This window comes from Oryzias latipes, chromosome 4 (genome assembly GCF_053564925.1).
Source record: "Oryzias latipes strain Hd-rR chromosome 4, Olatipes_Hd-rR_3.1".
Classification (NCBI taxonomy): Eukaryota; Metazoa; Chordata; class Actinopteri; order Beloniformes; family Adrianichthyidae; genus Oryzias; species Oryzias latipes.
In genome coordinates, this window is record NC_136240.1 from 21,592,027 (window position 1) to 21,610,327 (window position 18,301).

Consider the following 18,301-nt stretch of genomic DNA (forward strand, 5'->3'; position numbering starts at 1 on the left):
CATGCTTTTGTAGTTGGATCTTACCAAGTTCTGCTGGTTCTGTCTGCTCAGGGTAAAGAGAACCACAGTCTTCTCACAGCCGACTAAAAGATCCCCGGTGACGGGGCAACACGAAACAGCAATGGGACGCTCTGACATTGGGATCTCAATGATCTCCATCTGCACTCCGCCCCACACCGACGCTCCACCCAGCAGGTGGCCCAACAAGCGCACCCCAACCCGACCCTTCTCCTCCGCCTGAAAAGCAACAAACGTACATCAATAACAGAAAATAAAGTTCTGACTGTGATTCGTGAAAAGGTTTTGTCATTTTTGAGCAACGTACAAACATTTCTAACCATAGGGGACAGAAAATTTCTTATTCTCTGATTTTCTGTATTTATTTATTGAGTGTTTTTTTGGCGTTTAATTTATTTATGGAAGCATGAAATTTTTGTACCGACTTTGTTGCTTCAGTAAAAACTGAAATCAAAATGTTGCTAAATAAACTCCTTTTTCTTATAAACGCACTACCCGGAGGATTCCTTCAACAGCCTTTGATTTACATCGCATCTTTAAACAATTCTCTTTTATTTTTATGCAAGATTTTTATATTTACAAGTTAATTTTTATTTTACTGTTTGTTTTGTCAATTTTATTTAAACCAATTCATGCAACCGAATTTTTGTTTTATTCCAGTGAGTTCAACTTGGAAATGCACAATCTTAAAATATAGAACTGACTCAGTCAGTTAATACTCAAATCAATCTCTAGATTTCAATCTAGCAAAAAGACAAATGTCTTCCAAATGAAAAATATAGATCTTTAAAGTCCCCCTCCGACAAAAATCATGTTTTTTCAGTTTTTGACAAGTACGTGTGGCATTTGTCTGATAAATGAGAACAAATCTAACACAAATCATTTCATTTTTGCATTTCTCAGTATTTCTCCTTTTAAATCGCTGTCAATCAAACTGTCGCCATGCTGTTGTGATGTCACAACTGCCAGGGGGGCCCATGTGCATTGCGCGATCTGTCTCGTCCAGCATGCACAAGCTCAGGTGCGAGAGAAGAGAAGATGGCACATTGCTGCATTGCCCGCACGTATTTTAAGTGCCTCTAAGGGTGGATTTTGGTGTTGGCTGCATGTATTTAAAATTAAAGTTAAAGTCCCAAATGTGTTCTGTGCATTTGTGTTCTCTCTCTGACAGAGTTTGAAGGCTTGCTGAACCATTAAACAGAGAGGGTAAAAATAAAAACAGGAAGAAATTCAGGAGACCTTTCTTATTATTGCCTCGATAAAAAAAAAAAAAAAAAGTGGACATTAATTATATGACCTAAAATATTTTTGGTAATGGGTGTGTGAACCTGGTAGCGCCAGTTGGTGTAAGCTCTCAGGTAAGTGGCGTTGTTCTTTTCCTCTATAGTAACCAGGTAGTCTCCTAAGGTGAAGTAAGACAGAAAATATTATTTTCATCCACTGTAAGACAAAGAATTTTATAGCATTTATGCTTATGGTTGCAAAGAAAAAAGAATAAATATCTGAACCTATTTTACTGTGTTGAATGCTCTTTACTGTGCCCATGGTGGCGAAGCGACAGAACAGGGGGCAGCCCTCCTTCTCCAGATTGTATACCTCCACCTATGTTCAGTTCAACAAAGTAAAGTTAGAAAATCCTTAAATGTAAACTTTTAATAAGCAGTCAAATTGTTTTCTTAAACAGTATAAGCACATAAAAGATGCAAAAAAAACATACATTGCAATGAAGAAAGAATTTCTATAAAAAGACTGAGGTGACCTTGCATCCTCCAGTAGCCACGACGAACAGGGCTCCGCCTCCACAGCAGACCAGTCCAGGTTCCTGCTCCACCTTTGCCACAAAGAACTCAAACAGTTCAAACTGCTGCTGTGAATCATGGCTACAAAAGCTACTCTCATCTTCAGGTTTGTCAAACAGACATTCATAGTATGGGCCGTCAGTGTGTATTTGTCGTGTTGCACTTGCCTGGACGATCTGCTGGGACTTGAACGGATGACAGTTGTAGACGTGCACCATGTTTGCTCCGCAAACCAGTTGTGCATGGAAATCGTTTTAGTCACTCTGTTGAAGATTTCATCTCTACGTCTGTCTATGACAGCTAGAGAAAAAAAAAAACACAAGCCTCACTAGTTTGAAGGAAATGTAACCTCCGAGCAGAACAACAGTAATGGAAAAGCCTTCCTTCAAAATAACATTGCTTAAAGAGAAGTAAATATAGTCATTAAGAAGGTTATTCAACTAAGAGGAACAAAATAACAGAGAAAAACTTCTGAAGGACTGAGTAATAGTTTTAACATAACTCTGATTTGTATTTTAAAAGTTAAAATATTGCACAAATACTAAAAAGGTTTTACATTAAAGTCGAAATTCTAATATTTGCATATTATTGAAAGAAAATATGAAAATAACTGAAGAAATAGGTAATAGTTTGATGCCAATTTGGAAAAAGCAATGTGTTTAATACTGTGCAGAGTAAATAAGACATTCAAATTTGTGCATGGTTGCGAACATTTATTATTTCAAATGTATTAAAGTATGTGTTGACCAATATGGTAAAATATATATGTAAAGATTTGAAAGGTTTAATTTTTTCTTCAAAAATATAAAATCAATCCTAGGAAAAATAATGTAGTTTTAACTCTCAGGTGTTGCAACAGCAAGTCTATTATATGTCTGAGATTATAAAATGTTATGCAGATGTCATGATTTGTAGTTTATTTTGATTAAATAGTCAAAACTGAACTATATCTGTAATATTTACTTTGAACAATGATTGGATTCATATCATAATTTGTGGTTGCTGTTACGATTCATAGTAATTCATTTTGAACGAATCCTTGTATCTCTTGCAAGATTGTTCAGTGTAAATTAAATATGTGTACAAACACACATGTCAACACGAATTGATGGCAAATTTGTTCACATTTTAGTTTCATATAGTTCAGCCCAATGTTGTTATTCCACATAAAATGAATCCAAACAGAACATAATTAGAACATTCCACCACACAGGACTTTGCTAAATTCAAAGTCTTTCACCACGTTGGACTGGAATGATGGCTTGGTTGTTATCGTGGTGTAAATCTGTGTGATACGCATACTGCAAAAGACGGAAAAAATTGCAATAAATGGTTTCCTCAAATGTGCTAAAACAATCTTATGGCAACTTGAAGTATTTAACAAATTAAATATCCCTTTATACATTTGACCAATCAGATGGAGATCTTATGTCCCATGATCGCCTCCTGTGTAGACGAGGGTCATTTGGAGTGTAAATTTAAAACTGTAAGAGTGAAATGGAAATTGTGTTTTTGGTAGTTTTGTTATTTGTTCATGTACCGCAAGTTATATCGTCATCGCAATATTGATCACTAATATTGCAAGTTTTCCTCATATCTTGCAGCCCTACTTGGTTATTCCAAAATAAACCTATCGTATCTAAATGTTAATGGCATTTTCCTATATCAATTATAATCGTTTTATTTTATTTTGAAACGATATCATGGTATAGGGACATTCAATTAACAACTTGACTCAGACACATGAATCGTCACACCCCTACAGCCAGCCAGCCATAAATAAGAAAATAATCATTTATGACGAACTGAGAGACTGAGAGTATTTCTTTCTTTTTTTATATTTTATTTTATTTATTTATTTTTGAGTTTTAACATCATAACTCTGCTCAATTAAAGTCAAAAGAAATGTGCAGGAGGGGTACTTTAGGGGTTCTTTTATGAAGTTTTTCCGAGTAAAATTGTCACTTGTTACTTTCCATACTTTCCGTCTGAGCGTTTCCTCCTCCTACTGCTAGGGTACAGAAATCCGGATACACAAAACCGTGAAGACAATTTTAAAATAATACCATGACCATCACGACCACCCTCCATTCAAAACAAAAGCTAAAAAACAGGAACTTACATCATTGTGAAACGCCACAACTACTATCAGTGGGTGAAAGTAGAAAGTCGGTGGTAACAGCAGTAAAACATTTCATCTGCAGAGTAGTCAGTCAGCGGCTACAGTCTAGAGCAGCAGAAACGGGGCAGCGGCTGTTTGTCCCGTGTTCTCCCCTAATCAACGTCACATGCCGCAGTCTAGAGAGCAGCAGCTCCGAAGGCTGTAGCTTCATTCTCTATACTTTAGCGCCGCTTCTATAACAACATAGGACGGAAAGACAGTATTTTTAAAAATACCTTCATCTATTTCTCAGCCTTCCAGCGTCCATTTGTCTTCCTGCTTCTGCAATTCCGCTACAACTTATTGATTTCACCATGAAAAAAGAGGAAGTGAACCTTCAACCACAACAGCTATGCGCCCGCCTCTTCTCAATTCCGATTGGTTCTTGGATCTGCTTATTTGCGTTCGACGTTTCTATTGGCTGTTGGTGGTAATCACTTTTAAAGAGTTTTAACGACGCGGAGTGAAGAAGGATGGGGAGGGAAAAGCTTTAATTTTTGAGAGAAAAAAATATATTTAGGTAATACAACAAAAAATATCTAGATATATGTATGTTTATTACGTAATGAAACCGACACAAAGAAGATTTTTCATTACTTATTGTACGTATACACTGCAGTTCTTTTCTTAAACGTATCAAACGTACCTGAGAAAATATTTAAACTTTTGCTGAAGTTTCAAAATAACCAATCCGGATTTATGAAGAAAAGTTGCTATTATAATATTAGGGGATTTAACATCGTTTAAAAAAATGTTGACTTGAATAAAAAAGAATCAGGTATACAAAGATGAAAGATTACATGGTGTGAAAATAGACAATGTTTTGTAATTTAATGTAATGTTTTACATAATTTCTAATGCAGAAATTGAACATTTTTTCCTCAAACTTATTTTGTAATAATGTTTATAGCACTTATTTTACAGGATGCCAAAAATAAACAAAAACACAACAACAGTTTAAAGCTCCCTATGAATCAGTAAAATATCCAGATGTTTCCCAGGTTTGATCAAAATGCAAAAGTTTTGTTTTTTAAAAGAATATGCTAATCCCATTATTATGGATCAATAATTTGATGTGTTACATTAAATTTTACTAAGAAAAAAAATCCACTAGATTCTGTTGAATGTTACAAACCCAAAGTAATGTATAAGATGAAAAAAGAGACTTTTTAAAACGATATAGAATTAAAAAAAAATAAAACCAAAACGTGCTGTGGAATGATGAAAATGTATTGTTGATTAAATCCGTTTTCAACATCAAACCCTTAAATTTCTGTTTAAACTTTGTATTTTTGTTTGAAAAAAAACAAAACAATGTTTTCTCTGATTTTGCAGATTTAGCTCCATAATATAATTATATCCACTTTTAGCACAGTCTCCAGTATGTAGTTTCGTGAGACAACATAGGTCCGTTCACAATGTGCGCATGCGCACAATGTAGAAAGAAGTTCTGTTGGTGCTGTCATTAAGTGCACTTCAGACATATTTCCGCCGCAAGAGGGCAACAAAGGCAAACAACACCACACACAGATTTTATTAGTGTGCTGTGAATGCAGAATATCTGTAGTCTTTTTATTTATTTATTATTATTTTAGAAATTTGTCTTGAGGTGAACTAAAAGTGCAGTTTTATATATTAACAAATGCATTTTGAAACATTTTGACCTGTAGGCTCAGATGGAAATGGTTTAAATAATCCATTGGCAGAACTTTAATTTAGTAAACTCCTGAGAAAACCAACTACTTATTAGTTATTATTTTGATTAACAAAAAATGTAAACAAAATTAGCAAATGCCTGTGTGGTTTAAAAAAATACAACAACAAGACAACATATTTATTTGTTCTTCCAATTAAGGTTCAGCCAGTAACGGGGAAAAAAATAGATAGTCCCATAGTACATGGGATAGTGTAATGACACAGTTTTTTCTGCAAATCATGTCGTGATAATAAACCAGATGTACAGCAAATGACAACAGTTAAACTCTTATTTTGTGCTAAAAATGACTAACAGCCTACAGGAAAGGATACATGTAAACATTCTGCTTAATATCCTACATTCTGGTTCCTCTGAAGTACTTTCCATGCCCTCTCTGGCTGCAAAGCCACAAGAAATAAGGAGAGATGCTTTTAATTTCTTTCAGAAAACAGGAATTCAGGTAAAGCACGTGGTTTCCATTCCTAGAGGATAACACTCCTGGGGGGGCTTTCCAGTTAATTAACACCACCTTGATCTGCATTGACCCCTCCTCTTATTCTGTCACTGCATCATAAGGTATAGTTATAGCAACCTGAGCACTCGAGAGGGTGCTTTGCAGAGCGCAGAGCTGATGCTGTCAGGAGGGTTTCTGCTGTGGTTTTGACTGCCATCCACCGACTGAACACAGTTTTCTGCTTCAAGTGGAGAGGAGATCCTACAGTGGGCTTATCAGTGCTCAGCCTCAGTAGACTGCTGCACATTCCTGCAGATCGTGTACCAAGGTAAGAATTTTATTTCTCAGACTGATGAGAATTTTGAATTGAAAATGATAGCTATAAAGTCAATAGAGTTTTTTTGATGTATGCATTCATGACTATTTAGTTATTTGTGAACTGTAAAACACTTAATTATAGGTTTACGAAGGAAAAACAAGCATATTATGTTAAAGTATTTCAAGACTAGAGAAACAGTGGGAACCTTCTGCAACCTTTTCATAATAAAACAAGTGCAGAAGCAATGTTGTTAGAAGATCTGCAGCACGCTATGCAGAAACATGCCAACTCTGGCTCTGCTTCAAATCTGTATCATGCAATTTAAACATCATTCCAGCTCTGCCTGAGCTGCTATCAGATGAACTTTTTTTTTAAACAAGCACAAGTCATAACCTGGCCTCTTTTTTAAATATCTTAGTTGAATTTTCTGCAACATGAAAAGCATGATTCTTTTAAAAACTGCATTTGTTATTTAGGTTTTTGAAGGAGTGAATAGATAAGGATTCGAGATTTTAGTTCCCTGCTGAACCTAGAGGTGAATCTCTCAATTGTTAATAAATTCAAGGAAAATCTTTCTTAAAACTGCTCGTAAATTACTTATTGTAAAAGGGTTCTTGGATGCAAGCAAGAGTATGTAAAATGTGCAACAAACCATAAAAAGGAGAGTTAGACAGAAAAACTATGCTTTGATTAACCTGAATTTACACCAGGGATTGGTGTCAAAGTATGTTCTTTCAATCAGAAAAAAAAGCCAAGTTTTGACTTAAAAATGTATACGTTTATGGAGTTAAATGATCTCGACAAACTCATTGCTCCCTCTTGATTTACAATGCTTGCTTAAACTAACACAAACTTGGGAAAATGAGAAACATCAGAAAAGAAAGGTTGGACCATTGAAAAGTGCTGATGTTGTGGTACAGTGTGAGGACAGCCTTCTCTGCTCAAGCACAATGAAAGAAGTGCAGTGAAAGTCATCTTAAATTTCACAAAAATACAATGTTTCTGCTTTCCAGCCAACTGCATGCCCAGCCATGCTTGACATGCACCAGTGTGCATGAGTGAGAAAACCATCTGTGTGAAGGACAAAAATGACTTGAAAACATCATTCGTTTTATTAACGCTCTGACGGCACATGTACATAAGCACCATCTTTCTAACTCTTAGGCTTATAAAATTCTTTATGATAACTTTGAAAATTCTAGTTAAAAAGTTGGGATGAAGGATGAAACACACACCTGAAGCAGAAAGTCAGTGTGCTCATTAGTGCAAAACTCAACAGGGGAAGCAAACAGGTGAGATGAGGGGCGGAGTTAGGAGGACAGTGGATGAGAGGAGGTTTCGGTTAAGATAGAAAAAACATATGTTAAAGAAAAAAAGATTTGACGTTTAAAAAGAATAAAAAACTTTTAAAAGTGAGTTGATTAAGTTTATGTCCCACTCCGAACGTTTTTTTTAATCTATTTTAAGTGTTGGTCTTTTAATTGTGGTAATGCTGTTTTTAGCCAAAATCAAAAAGCTTTTTAGGACATATTTCCTGCAGGGCAGCAGTACTTCATCAGAAATTCACCTCTGAGTTGTAGGCAGGACTTTTGGCGCAAAGTAAGCCTGCTCTCATTTACCATCATCCCTTTATTTACACTCTCTCCCGCTAGCTTGTAGCCGGGACTTTAGGGATGGAGCAAACCCACCCCCCACCCTATCAGTTCTCTGTTTACATGTTGTCTTGCTAGCTTACAGCCCCTCACAACCCCAATGGATCTATTTGTCAGCAGGTGGATGCACCAGAAGTGGCTTGCAGTAGTACAGTAGCTTTTACGTCACATTTACAAGCTTTTTTCAACTGCATGTTTGCATCTGCTCCTGATTCACAATGATTTCACTATAAAAATACTCACAAATACAATTTTAAGCTTATTGTATTTATATGTCTTTCATCATGACGAAAAAGTCACAAGAACATGTTAAAAGCATCAAGAACAGGATTTTTATTGGCATGGGACTTTAAAGCATAGGGGGGAAAAACGAATAAATGGAGCATTTTTAACTAGGTGGTATCCCAATGGGCATTGATCATTAGTCTCATATTGAAGAAGCCTCTTCAAGTAGTCACACAGTCATGGTAAGTGTCCCAGAACTGTCCCAATCTGCTCTCAATTTAGTTAAGAAGTGTACAACTGTGTGAGTCCTCTTCAGTGGGAAATAGAAGCATTTACAAAAATCTCTTCTAAGTGGTGCTCGACTTAAATGTTTGCATCAGCACATTTTTAGCCCGGATTTCCTCAGGTGTTTGTGCCCCATTCATGTGTGTTTTGTGTGATTTGAAATTTAAAAAAAAGTATTCACTGTCTAATAAGAACAGTTCTAAGGTAACTTCCTTTTTTTCTTTAACAGTTTTTATGGGAGTTATAGGTGGTTTGTTTATTTTTTACCAAGAAAGCTTTCTAAGATGTTTTATAAGAACGGAACCAGAAACTAAAACTGGTATAAGTTACAGATTAAAAGCATCCTGGTACAAAGCATGTTCAAGTGAAGCTACTTGCATCATTTGAGATAAAACTCACATCTCTGGCATTCCTAATCAACTCTGCATTTATGAATAGATCTAAAAAAAGTAATATTTTTACCAATTTAAAAAAAAACAGAAAAATGTTTTGTTGCTGGAGATCAAGCGCATCGAACTTCCAACAGGAGACCCTTTGCTGTTGAATTTCATCTCGCTCTGTAGCCACTGTAACTCACATTCAGTGAACAGTTCTAGACATGTTCTAAAGGCAATAATCTAGCCAAAGAGAGAAAATTATATTCATCCTGTCACTGTGTATTTTCACAACTCAGAAGTGCAGCAGTTCACTTTATGAACTGTAATCTTCCTGTCTGCGTATCAGCAGGCCGGTTCAATTTTGTTTGAACTAAAAAAAAGTACAAATTGTTTGGTGCCCAAGTTAACACGTTAAATGTGTGATTTTATTGTTTTCTTAAAATGCAGTTAATCCTCTTTTTTTTTTTTTACTGCTGTGTCCCACAAACCCAGATTGACCCTAAAATTGACTAAATCACTAAAAAATGTACAAAAACCAAATATAATTAAAATAATGTTCGACTTGTTTACTGTCCAATCAGCATAAATATTGACGGGCAAATTCAATCTGATGATCGAGCAAGAACTTGTTGTAGAAAATGTTATCAGGAAGGTTTGGTTGTGCCAATGGCTCTTTGCTGAATTGTAGCTGTTTTAACATCCTTGTTATTGAGCATCCTTTTTATGCAACTCGATATGAAAATTCCTGCATATGGCTGCAGAACCAATGCTTGAGTCAGCAATTGTCTTTAAAATATTACAAAGAAAGCACAGTTATAGGTATATTAAATAGTTTTCATCTGCTAATGCAGAATTTAACATCATTTGTTCCACAGCTACAAGACAACTACAGTGTGTTTACAAAGTGAAAGGCATAAATGTTGCTTACAATCCTTTATATAGCTTCATCATCAAGGTTTTGTGTGCTGAAAGATTTTGTACTATATAGCTGGCCATCGTCACCAATAGACTTGTGTCTAATGTTTCAGATTTACTTAAAAAACACACAAAAAGTATACAAACAAGGTGGGCAAAAAATTACAACCCTGTTCATTTTTATTGAACCATTTATAAGAAACTGGAAATTTTTAATTTTGGGTGAACTTCTGTGTTGGAATTATTGACTGTGTTCGAGAACTGGACTTAGTGACGTTTCCTCCCCTCGTATTCCAAATAGAAAGCACCCACTGGCTCCAAGAAGCCGAAATCCTATAGACTTCTATTGAGAAATAAACAGCTACTATTTTCTCAATAGAAATAATAGCTGTTTTTGTCAGAATAGGTTATTTTTGTCAGAATAACCATTCTTGCTCGTCTGCCTTTTTAAAACATCTTTTAAGTTATTCAGTTTATACTCTGACCAAAAAGATGCTTCAATGAAAGTATGTGGTGCCTGCTGGCCTTACGTCGGATGTTCAAAACGTTTCACTGACAGATTTATGACCAACTACTGCTTACTGATGACATCTGCCTACAACATGACGGCATCCGTAATGCAAAAGAGTGACAACTGAGCTGACTTTATTTGGTTGAAGCCAGAAGTAAAATGATTTTCTAAAGGTGGAATCCCACTAACTAGGTCCAGTTCTCATTAACAATCAGTCATTGGATAAATATATGTTCTTATAAAATTCAAGATGAAAAAAGATGGTCAAATGTGGACGATTCTCTGGTTTCTGCTTTGAAATGTAAGTTTGTATATTGCTAGGTTCACACTGGGCTTGTTATGCGCTTTTTTTGAATCTGCATCAATCGATTCGCATTCTTTAACGCGCTTTTAGCATATTTTGCACATTTTGTGGTGAACAACCAGAGAGAGAGGCTTCTTCTTTTTCTATTAATTACTAGTGTATGTCCACCACCTACAGGTTGAAGAGGCTTAGTGCAAATCTAGCAAATTTTGCTTCAGGCTTTTTCCTTCACAGCTCCATTCCATTATATGACAGACTTGGCGACATAACATTCCGGCCGGGCAGAAACTAGAATTATTAATGTCTGCTACAGGATCAACTTTTAAAAGTTTGGTACTTCGTTAATTGAAATAGACGCCATCCAAACGTTGCTAAAAACAATCTTAATCCCTGAGTTATTGGTCAAAGTTTGATCTGCTTTAACTTGCAATGTAAATTCAATGGCCACACGTATTGTATGCAGAGCCAGAAAACTTGCATAGAAGTTTACATAGACTTTTTATCGGAAGTGTTTGCTTGAATTTGCGTTGCTAAGGGGAGTGTAAACGAAGCTTTAAGATCCGTAACGGGTTTAGTATGATGGCCTTTTCCCCACAGTCTTTGCATGTGCAAAAGACAAACTAAATGTGAATTTTAACAACCAATACTTGACTTTGTAAAAACTTTATTATTCCTTTGTCGTGACTTTATAAGAGAACTGAAGAAAAATTTACCTTCAAGGACTAACCAAAAACCTTCCTGCTAAGAGGAGCAGGAAATCTTGATGATTTTTGCTGATGTTATTTCTGCAGCTTAATTCAGTTGGCTGGATTGTGTGTCAGTCTAATGTGATTGGCAAAATGGATACCCTTGAAACACAAAGGGCAGCCAATAGATGCATTAGGGAATAACTGAGTAACAGGGACGTTATCTTTCCCTCTTGAGTGGCTGCTTCACTTTTTTATTTTGCCATGAATCTTTAGGTAAATGGAGAGCATCCAGTCTGTTCGATGGGAACATCTGTTTAGATCATATACTGAGCGAGTTTGTTTATGTTCTAAAACAAAACTGGAGATGTGATGGTTTTGTAGAGCAATGTGGTCATGGGAAACAGCTGAGGTCAAACCAACAGGATGAGCAGAAGAGGGGAGAAAGAACTATCAAGGGACAACATATTGGCTCACTGGGTTTTTTCTCTATATTTCCGCAAAGGAATGCTCAAATTTTATTTATAATTTCTGATCTTTTTCAAGTTTCCAGCTCCAATCTACACAGCACAACATAAGTTTTTTGATTTTTGAATAAAAAAAAAACAGTAAAGCTTAAGAAAATAATCTCTCCATGACATGTATTAATTTTTTTTTTCTATTTTTGACATCCTTTTTTGCCCTATTTTGTCCTTTCCTTTTTAGTAATAAATTTTTTTACTATAAAAAAGAAAAAAAAGACAACTTATAATTAGTGTCTTTATCAGACATCACATGCATATTTGTTTGATTTCTTCCTAAACGTCATTGCCTTGCAGATTCTTCTAACACAGCCCATGTGTTTAGCTGTTTGTTGCTTTTATCTTTCAGGGTTTTCGGGCAGCCACGTGGAACCCGTTAAGCTTTATGGGATAAACCACTCATAGTTAGGGGGAAACTTCCTGCATCATACAAAGCTGTTCAGTAGTCTTTGCTGCTTTGTAACTGTCATCTGGCTAAAAGATGTCAGCGGCATCTTTGACTGCTGCTACCTTATTAATTAATTCCTCTTGTTAACTCTGTGAGACTTTATTACACATTTTTGATCATCTGGAAGAAGTTCTTTTTCTGTCTGATTTGGCTTTTTATCAAGTGAAAGTAAATTTGGTGCCACATACTGTGAACAGACTAGTTTGTGTCAAGATTTAAATGGTTGGAAGTTTTAAATGTGATTTTTTAAAGGTATATCTGCGTGCACTTAATAAAATCAAGGAGTACATATATACCTTGAAGACTTTTTGATGGTAAATGGCTTGAAAAAGCTTTTCTTTAGAAATTTAAAAGGTTCATAAATGCCTCAGTGCTGTTAGTTTAAAAACAAACTTTACTCAGGACTGAAGCTTTTAGACTGACCGATAACAACTTTTATATAGTTGTACTTTAAAAAATATTATGTAAATGTGGTTTTCTTACTGAACGTCATGACTGCACTTAATCAGAAAGATTCATAGCAGTGGTTGGGAAGACATTAGCAGTAGATGGATTATTTCATCTGTGGAAGATTAGGGATATTAATGTGCAGCATAATGCAAATCTGACATATCACAGTGAAAGAGTCAAGAAAAACCGCTACTGTATGGCAGTTGTGTGCAAGCATTTTAGAAAATGTAAGAGGGAAAAATGTGGGTCTGATTAAATATAATAGCAGGATAATAGCAAGTGACGATCAGTTTATAATTCAAAAATGAAATGATTATAAAGTTATTTGATGGTACAACATATCCATGCATTCCTTTAAACCTTTACTCTTGGGCTATCTTGTTGGGCTATCTTTTTTTCTCTTTGGCCCCTTCTTTTTGTCTTACACTTGAATTGGACACAGGCACTTAAGGAGTGGGACTAAACACTCCTGCCCCAACCATAACCATCACTACTTGCACCTAACTACCCTTGCTTAAGGGTAGAACTTTACTGGGCTGTCACAGCTCGTGATTAATTGAGAACAAAATTCACAAGTGAGTTCCCACAGTGTTTAAAAATGTGACTTTCTGTTTGCTTTTAGTGAGTTGCATTGTATCAATCTTATGATGCTGGAACACAAGAAAAATAACAAGTGATTCCTCTATGGACATGTACGAATAGTGAAATAATACTTTTAAAAATTTGCATCAATTAATGTATTTTTTTATGATTTTATTAGGAGTCCAGAAACATAAAGACCAGTAAATGTGTTTGTGAGCATCAAGTGAATTGGATACCGAGATCATTTTGCTCTCCATGAAGTCAAACTGAAAATAGACCCTGACAGGAGTTCATCTGCAGCATGGACACCTCCCTGTTTCTAATCTTCAAGATAGAACCCACATAGATTATTCTAATGATGATTGATGGATCTGGAAGATGGATGAGAGCAGATGGATTCTTTAGAGTGGTGGGTCAGACAACCTTCCGTGACAAACCTGACATTCTGTACATCCCAGGGACATCACTTAAGGTGATTGCATGTGGTGTGAGGCTCACTGCATGAGCTCTTTCATAGCTTGTCTCTTTTTTTAAATGACATGCCAGCACAGCAAACATGACAGCTCAGCCTTTACATTTAAATCTTCTATTTACGATGCACCTCATAGCTCTTAGACTAAGAGCAAAGTCACTCCTTACAAAATGACTAACTCAAAGAAGAGAAAAATAATCTTGCCAGCAATCCTCTCAAGGTAAAAATGTTTTAGTTTACTTTCATACCTTCATTGGATTTTTTATCAGTAAGGAAATCTCTGTTTACCCTCTTGTGCTTGCAGATGTTTTCTTGGTCATGAACATGAATAAAATGTTGGATCTGCTGTGTTTTGTTATTGACTGCAAATGATGCAGGATTGTTGAGTGTTTTGCTTTGTGCTCCATTGCACTGCATCCTTCACACATCCCAGTCTGATCAAGTTTAGATGGAATGAGACTGAATGGAAAAAAAAGGTTTCAGTTTGGTGCCAGTCATCTATGTCCCACCACGTCACAGCTGTTCTAGCTGACTCATTTGGACTAAAGAGTTTTTAGGACTTCAGTATGAAAATTGAAACTTGAAAAGTGGGCATTTAGATTGAGGAAAAATGCATTTCTTGTAAATAAGTTGTTAATTTCCCACTAAAGAGGACTTTCTTTTACAGTGGTTTTATTTGGCTGCAGCCTTCTGTAAACCTATTAGCCTGAAAACAAATGGAAAATGTCATACATTTATTACATTTCTTAAATACTACCAGTTGGTGACAATAATGTGGCACCAGGCTTGTACTGCAGAAATGCACACTTTTCAAGAATGGTGCAACACATTTGAACAATACATTACAGGAAGCTCACACAATATGATATTCCACTCTTACATTCAGAAACTGTTGAAGGAGATGTCCAATATTACCAAGCACACCAGACACGATCCCCTAGGAGCCCCCAGAGGGATGACAGAAAGAACAGTATGACCCTAAAAGTACCCAAGTGGAAAGAAGAAACAACCAAAAGAGAAAAGGACAAAAATAAGCATAAATAAACAAACCTCCATTCCATCCTCCATTCTAGTTTCACAAAATAGGGTAACATCTGAAACTATCTCACCAGGATACCCAAAAACTGTCAGTCAAGGGACAGGCATAGAAACAGCCTTCCCAAGAGGAGAGTCTCTGGTACAGATCTGCTGAATGAAACCTGCTTAGATAGGCAGCAACGTTACCTTAAGGTGCTGCAGGCAGTCAATGAAGCAGTCATCACATTTACACTATATCTGAGAAAAGGAAAATTGTACTAATTGCCAATTCTGCTTCACTCTACTGTAATTAAGCTGGTTCATATGTTTTACTATTAAACATATTCTTCTGCACAATCTATTGACAGAACGGCGTAAATATACTTACTATGCCATTTTGTTTGTTGCTACATCTCTACAACATAAAGTGGCATTTTGTTAGAATTAAGGTTTGACAGTTCTGACAGTACTTTAAACTAACTCTGTTTGTATAGATTGCTTTTTGTGCTGCTTACCTAGATTTAATAAATGGTCTCTTTTGTCATTTTGTTTTAGGGCCCATCTGAAAGAAGGCAGCGCCTAAGTGGCAAAGTGTGTCTACATTCTTCTGGAGTTATACTGGTCGCCATGAAGCACCAGTCAATCTCCTGCTGGTTGAGCACGCTGGGACTGCCACAGTACAGCATGCTGCTTGAGCAGGAATATGATGGCGTTGAGGTAATTCAAACATATATTTACGGACAAACAAAAAAGTGAGCTTCTTGTTTTATGAAACTTGTCAGTCAGCTGTTAACATCAGATGTCTTAACTATGAAGAGACAAAAGAATGTGGTATGTATACATGTTAGGAATGTGCTTGACCATTTATCTATGTTTTTTTGAAATATTACATTGAGTTTTATTACTAATACTTTAAAGACAGCAGAGTCATAAGCACTCTAGTCATTAGTATGGTACATGTACTGGCCCCTTACTTACCACATGCAAATTGGCACGAGGTGTGCAGTGGATATGTAGGTAGATTTCCCACACTAACTACACTCTGATTATCTAATTTCTTAAGTTTAACAGTGAAGCTGCAAGCAAGGAGTTCTCACTTATCACATGAGAAGTACTCACCTGCGCAGTCCACAAGATTTGGGTTGAGTCTGGAAAAAATAGAAAACCGGACGATGTACCTTAGTCTCACCTACTTTTCCACTTATTACCCTTGCATGTTGTATAACTGTTTGTCAGACCTGTTGCTTGCCCATAGAAAAAGAATGTGCATTAATATTTTCATTCCACAAGCTCACAGAGCGGTCTAAAACCTTAATATTTTGTGCTCAGAACAAGCAGTAAAGCCCTAAAAACTGTGGTTGACGCCTCCAGAGACAGGGTTCAAATGCTAACAATTTTGCAGCTTTTTATCCTACGCATTCTGAAAAACATTGCTCAAGTTTGATATTGTTGACTTAAATTCCTTGTACTATTTTTTATTATTTTACAATTGGAAAAAACGCACAAAGCCATAATTTGCCATAAAAACAGGAACATTTAAATGGCAAAATACAATATTTTTCTCCAAAAAGTTTAATTTTATTTAATTAAACTGGCCCCTCAGTAGATTTGTGCAAATGAGAAAATAAACCCCTTGGTGGACAAAATGTTTCCTTCAATCTAATCCTACATGAAGGCTTGTTGTTTTTAAGAGACTTTCCCACAGTATTTTTATCCACCAAACTAATAAAAACCCAACTGAGGCTGAATCCACTGAATGGACAACAGAGAGGAGCACTTTTATCATCCAGCCATTCACCAACTTCCCTCTGATTAACGCACAGCCATTGACTTAGTCTTCAGATTGATGAGCCAGTAAGACACGAATTATTCTATACCCCATACTAATGCTTGGTGTAATGAGTCAATGAATTATGGGTAACCATTAGGAAAAAGAATGCAAAAGGTTCAGGATGGATAGACAAGGGATAAAAAGAAATAAAACGCAGAATGCTGCTGACTGGAATAGCTCTCCAGAACTCATTTGGGACTCAAAACCTAGAGAAAAAGACTGTACACATTTTTTGACCATCACCCTTAAATAATGAGCTCAGTGCAGCATCAATAAATGTCCTCTGGGTCTTGTAGCAATAGTATTCGGCTCAGTGCCTCTGGGCCAACGAAGCTGCTTCTACACACAACGCTCTTCTCTTAAAGCAACTCAGCAAGCGTTAGCATGTCCTGCAATTACATGCATTGATGATTTCGCAACATTTTGATTACATTTAAACAAATGACACTAAGAAAAGACAAATCCTTTCTAACCGAACACTGAAAAACCTTACAGTTTTACTGTAATTCTGTGATGAAGATAATCATTATACATAAATATTTTTCTCGTAAATATACACGTTTTTTTCTCATAAATTTCCCACTTAAAATCTTGTAATTTTACATTTTTTGTGGCCCTAAAACTCTGTTGTATCCTCCCCCGCCTCTTTTCAAATTTTTTAATTTTTGCACCGCCCCACTGCCCGTGTTGCAAAAACATTTTTTTTTTGCAAAATCAACATTGTCTACTTCAACATCAACTCTCCTCTGGACTGTTTTGAGACTGTTCAGCTCTGTGTGATCTGCAGAAACAAAGAGGAAAGAAAACATGTCAACTCGCTGCTCAGCCTAACAGGAGATGAGATGGATGAGGGGAGAGATTTTAAAAACAGACACCATTTGTCAACCATGTGTCATTCTCTGACAAGCACACAAAACAACACAAAGTGTGACTTAAGATGTGCAAAAAATTGTAGTTATCATTCAGGAACATTATTACAGAGGCTTTGGGACTTGCTGACAACAAAGTGTGTGTGTATATCTGTGTGCACAGTTGTATGTATTTGGAGTATTTCTTAGTGTTTCTTTAAGTTAATTTTTTTCATCCTCATGTATAAGAATGCCTTTAAACGCATATATGTGATGCTGGCTACTTTAGTATTCAGGTATGTGGTGCGTGTTTTTGTTTCTAACAAATTGTGAGTTGCTTGTATTGTCTTTTTATGAATTTTGATTTTCTGTATTTATACTAATGGCCTTGCCCACCGTTTGTGTGTGCAGTCAACACAAAGCTGTGTCTGTTATCCACCAAGAGAATGGTTGTGTTGTTCAGCAAGCCAAACAAAAGGGGTCTTGGTTTGTGCTGTGATGACAGTGTGTCTTCTACACGCCTCTGACTGAATGCAGTGACATTAGCAGCTGTGTCATTCTGACTCAAACATGTGTTTGCCGTCTTTTCCAGGGGTCTTTATGTTAATAGCGTAGGGAGTGTTAAAGCAAGTCAGGGTGTGTTTGTTCGTGTGTTAAGACAATGTAATGACAGGGGCAGGATGAGGGGAGGAAACTGCACACTTTTTCAGAGGTCACCATAGTCTTATTG

General features: G+C 36.2%; 2 protein-coding genes across 22 annotated transcripts in view; one reads left to right on the forward strand and one right to left on the reverse strand.

Moving 5' to 3' along the window:
- The window catches only part of hps3 (HPS3 biogenesis of lysosomal organelles complex 2 subunit 1), a 51,875-nt gene that overhangs the window by 13,414 nt on the left and 20,160 nt on the right, over window positions 1-18,301 (reverse strand). For 14 of the 21 annotated variants that reach the window (XM_078946096.1, XM_078946092.1, XM_078946085.1 and 11 more), the window contains exons 1-6: window positions 4,215-4,393; window positions 1,985-2,117; window positions 1,778-1,849; window positions 1,527-1,620; window positions 1,347-1,420; window positions 25-237 (exon numbers count right to left, since the gene is read on the reverse strand). In XM_078946096.1, the coding sequence (XP_078802222.1) occupies window positions 25-237; window positions 1,347-1,420; window positions 1,527-1,620; window positions 1,778-1,849; window positions 1,985-2,035 (504 nt within the window). In that variant the 5' untranslated portion in view covers window positions 2,036-2,117; window positions 4,215-4,393. Of the gene's footprint in view, window positions 1-24; window positions 238-1,346; window positions 1,421-1,526; window positions 1,621-1,777; window positions 1,850-1,984; window positions 2,118-3,939; window positions 4,394-18,301 lie in introns of those variants that run through there. The other 7 variants (XM_078946091.1, XM_078946094.1, XM_078946089.1 and 4 more) reach the window with 2 other exon arrangements.
- bcar3 (BCAR3 adaptor protein, NSP family member) overlaps window positions 6,318-18,301 on the forward strand; it is a 62,114-nt gene continuing 50,130 nt past the window's right edge. The window contains exons 1-2 of the mRNA XM_078946097.1: window positions 6,318-6,456; window positions 15,448-15,609. Coding sequence (XP_078802223.1) covers window positions 15,520-15,609 — 90 coding nt within the window. The 5' untranslated portion in view covers window positions 6,318-6,456; window positions 15,448-15,519. The remainder of the gene's footprint in view (window positions 6,457-15,447; window positions 15,610-18,301) is intronic.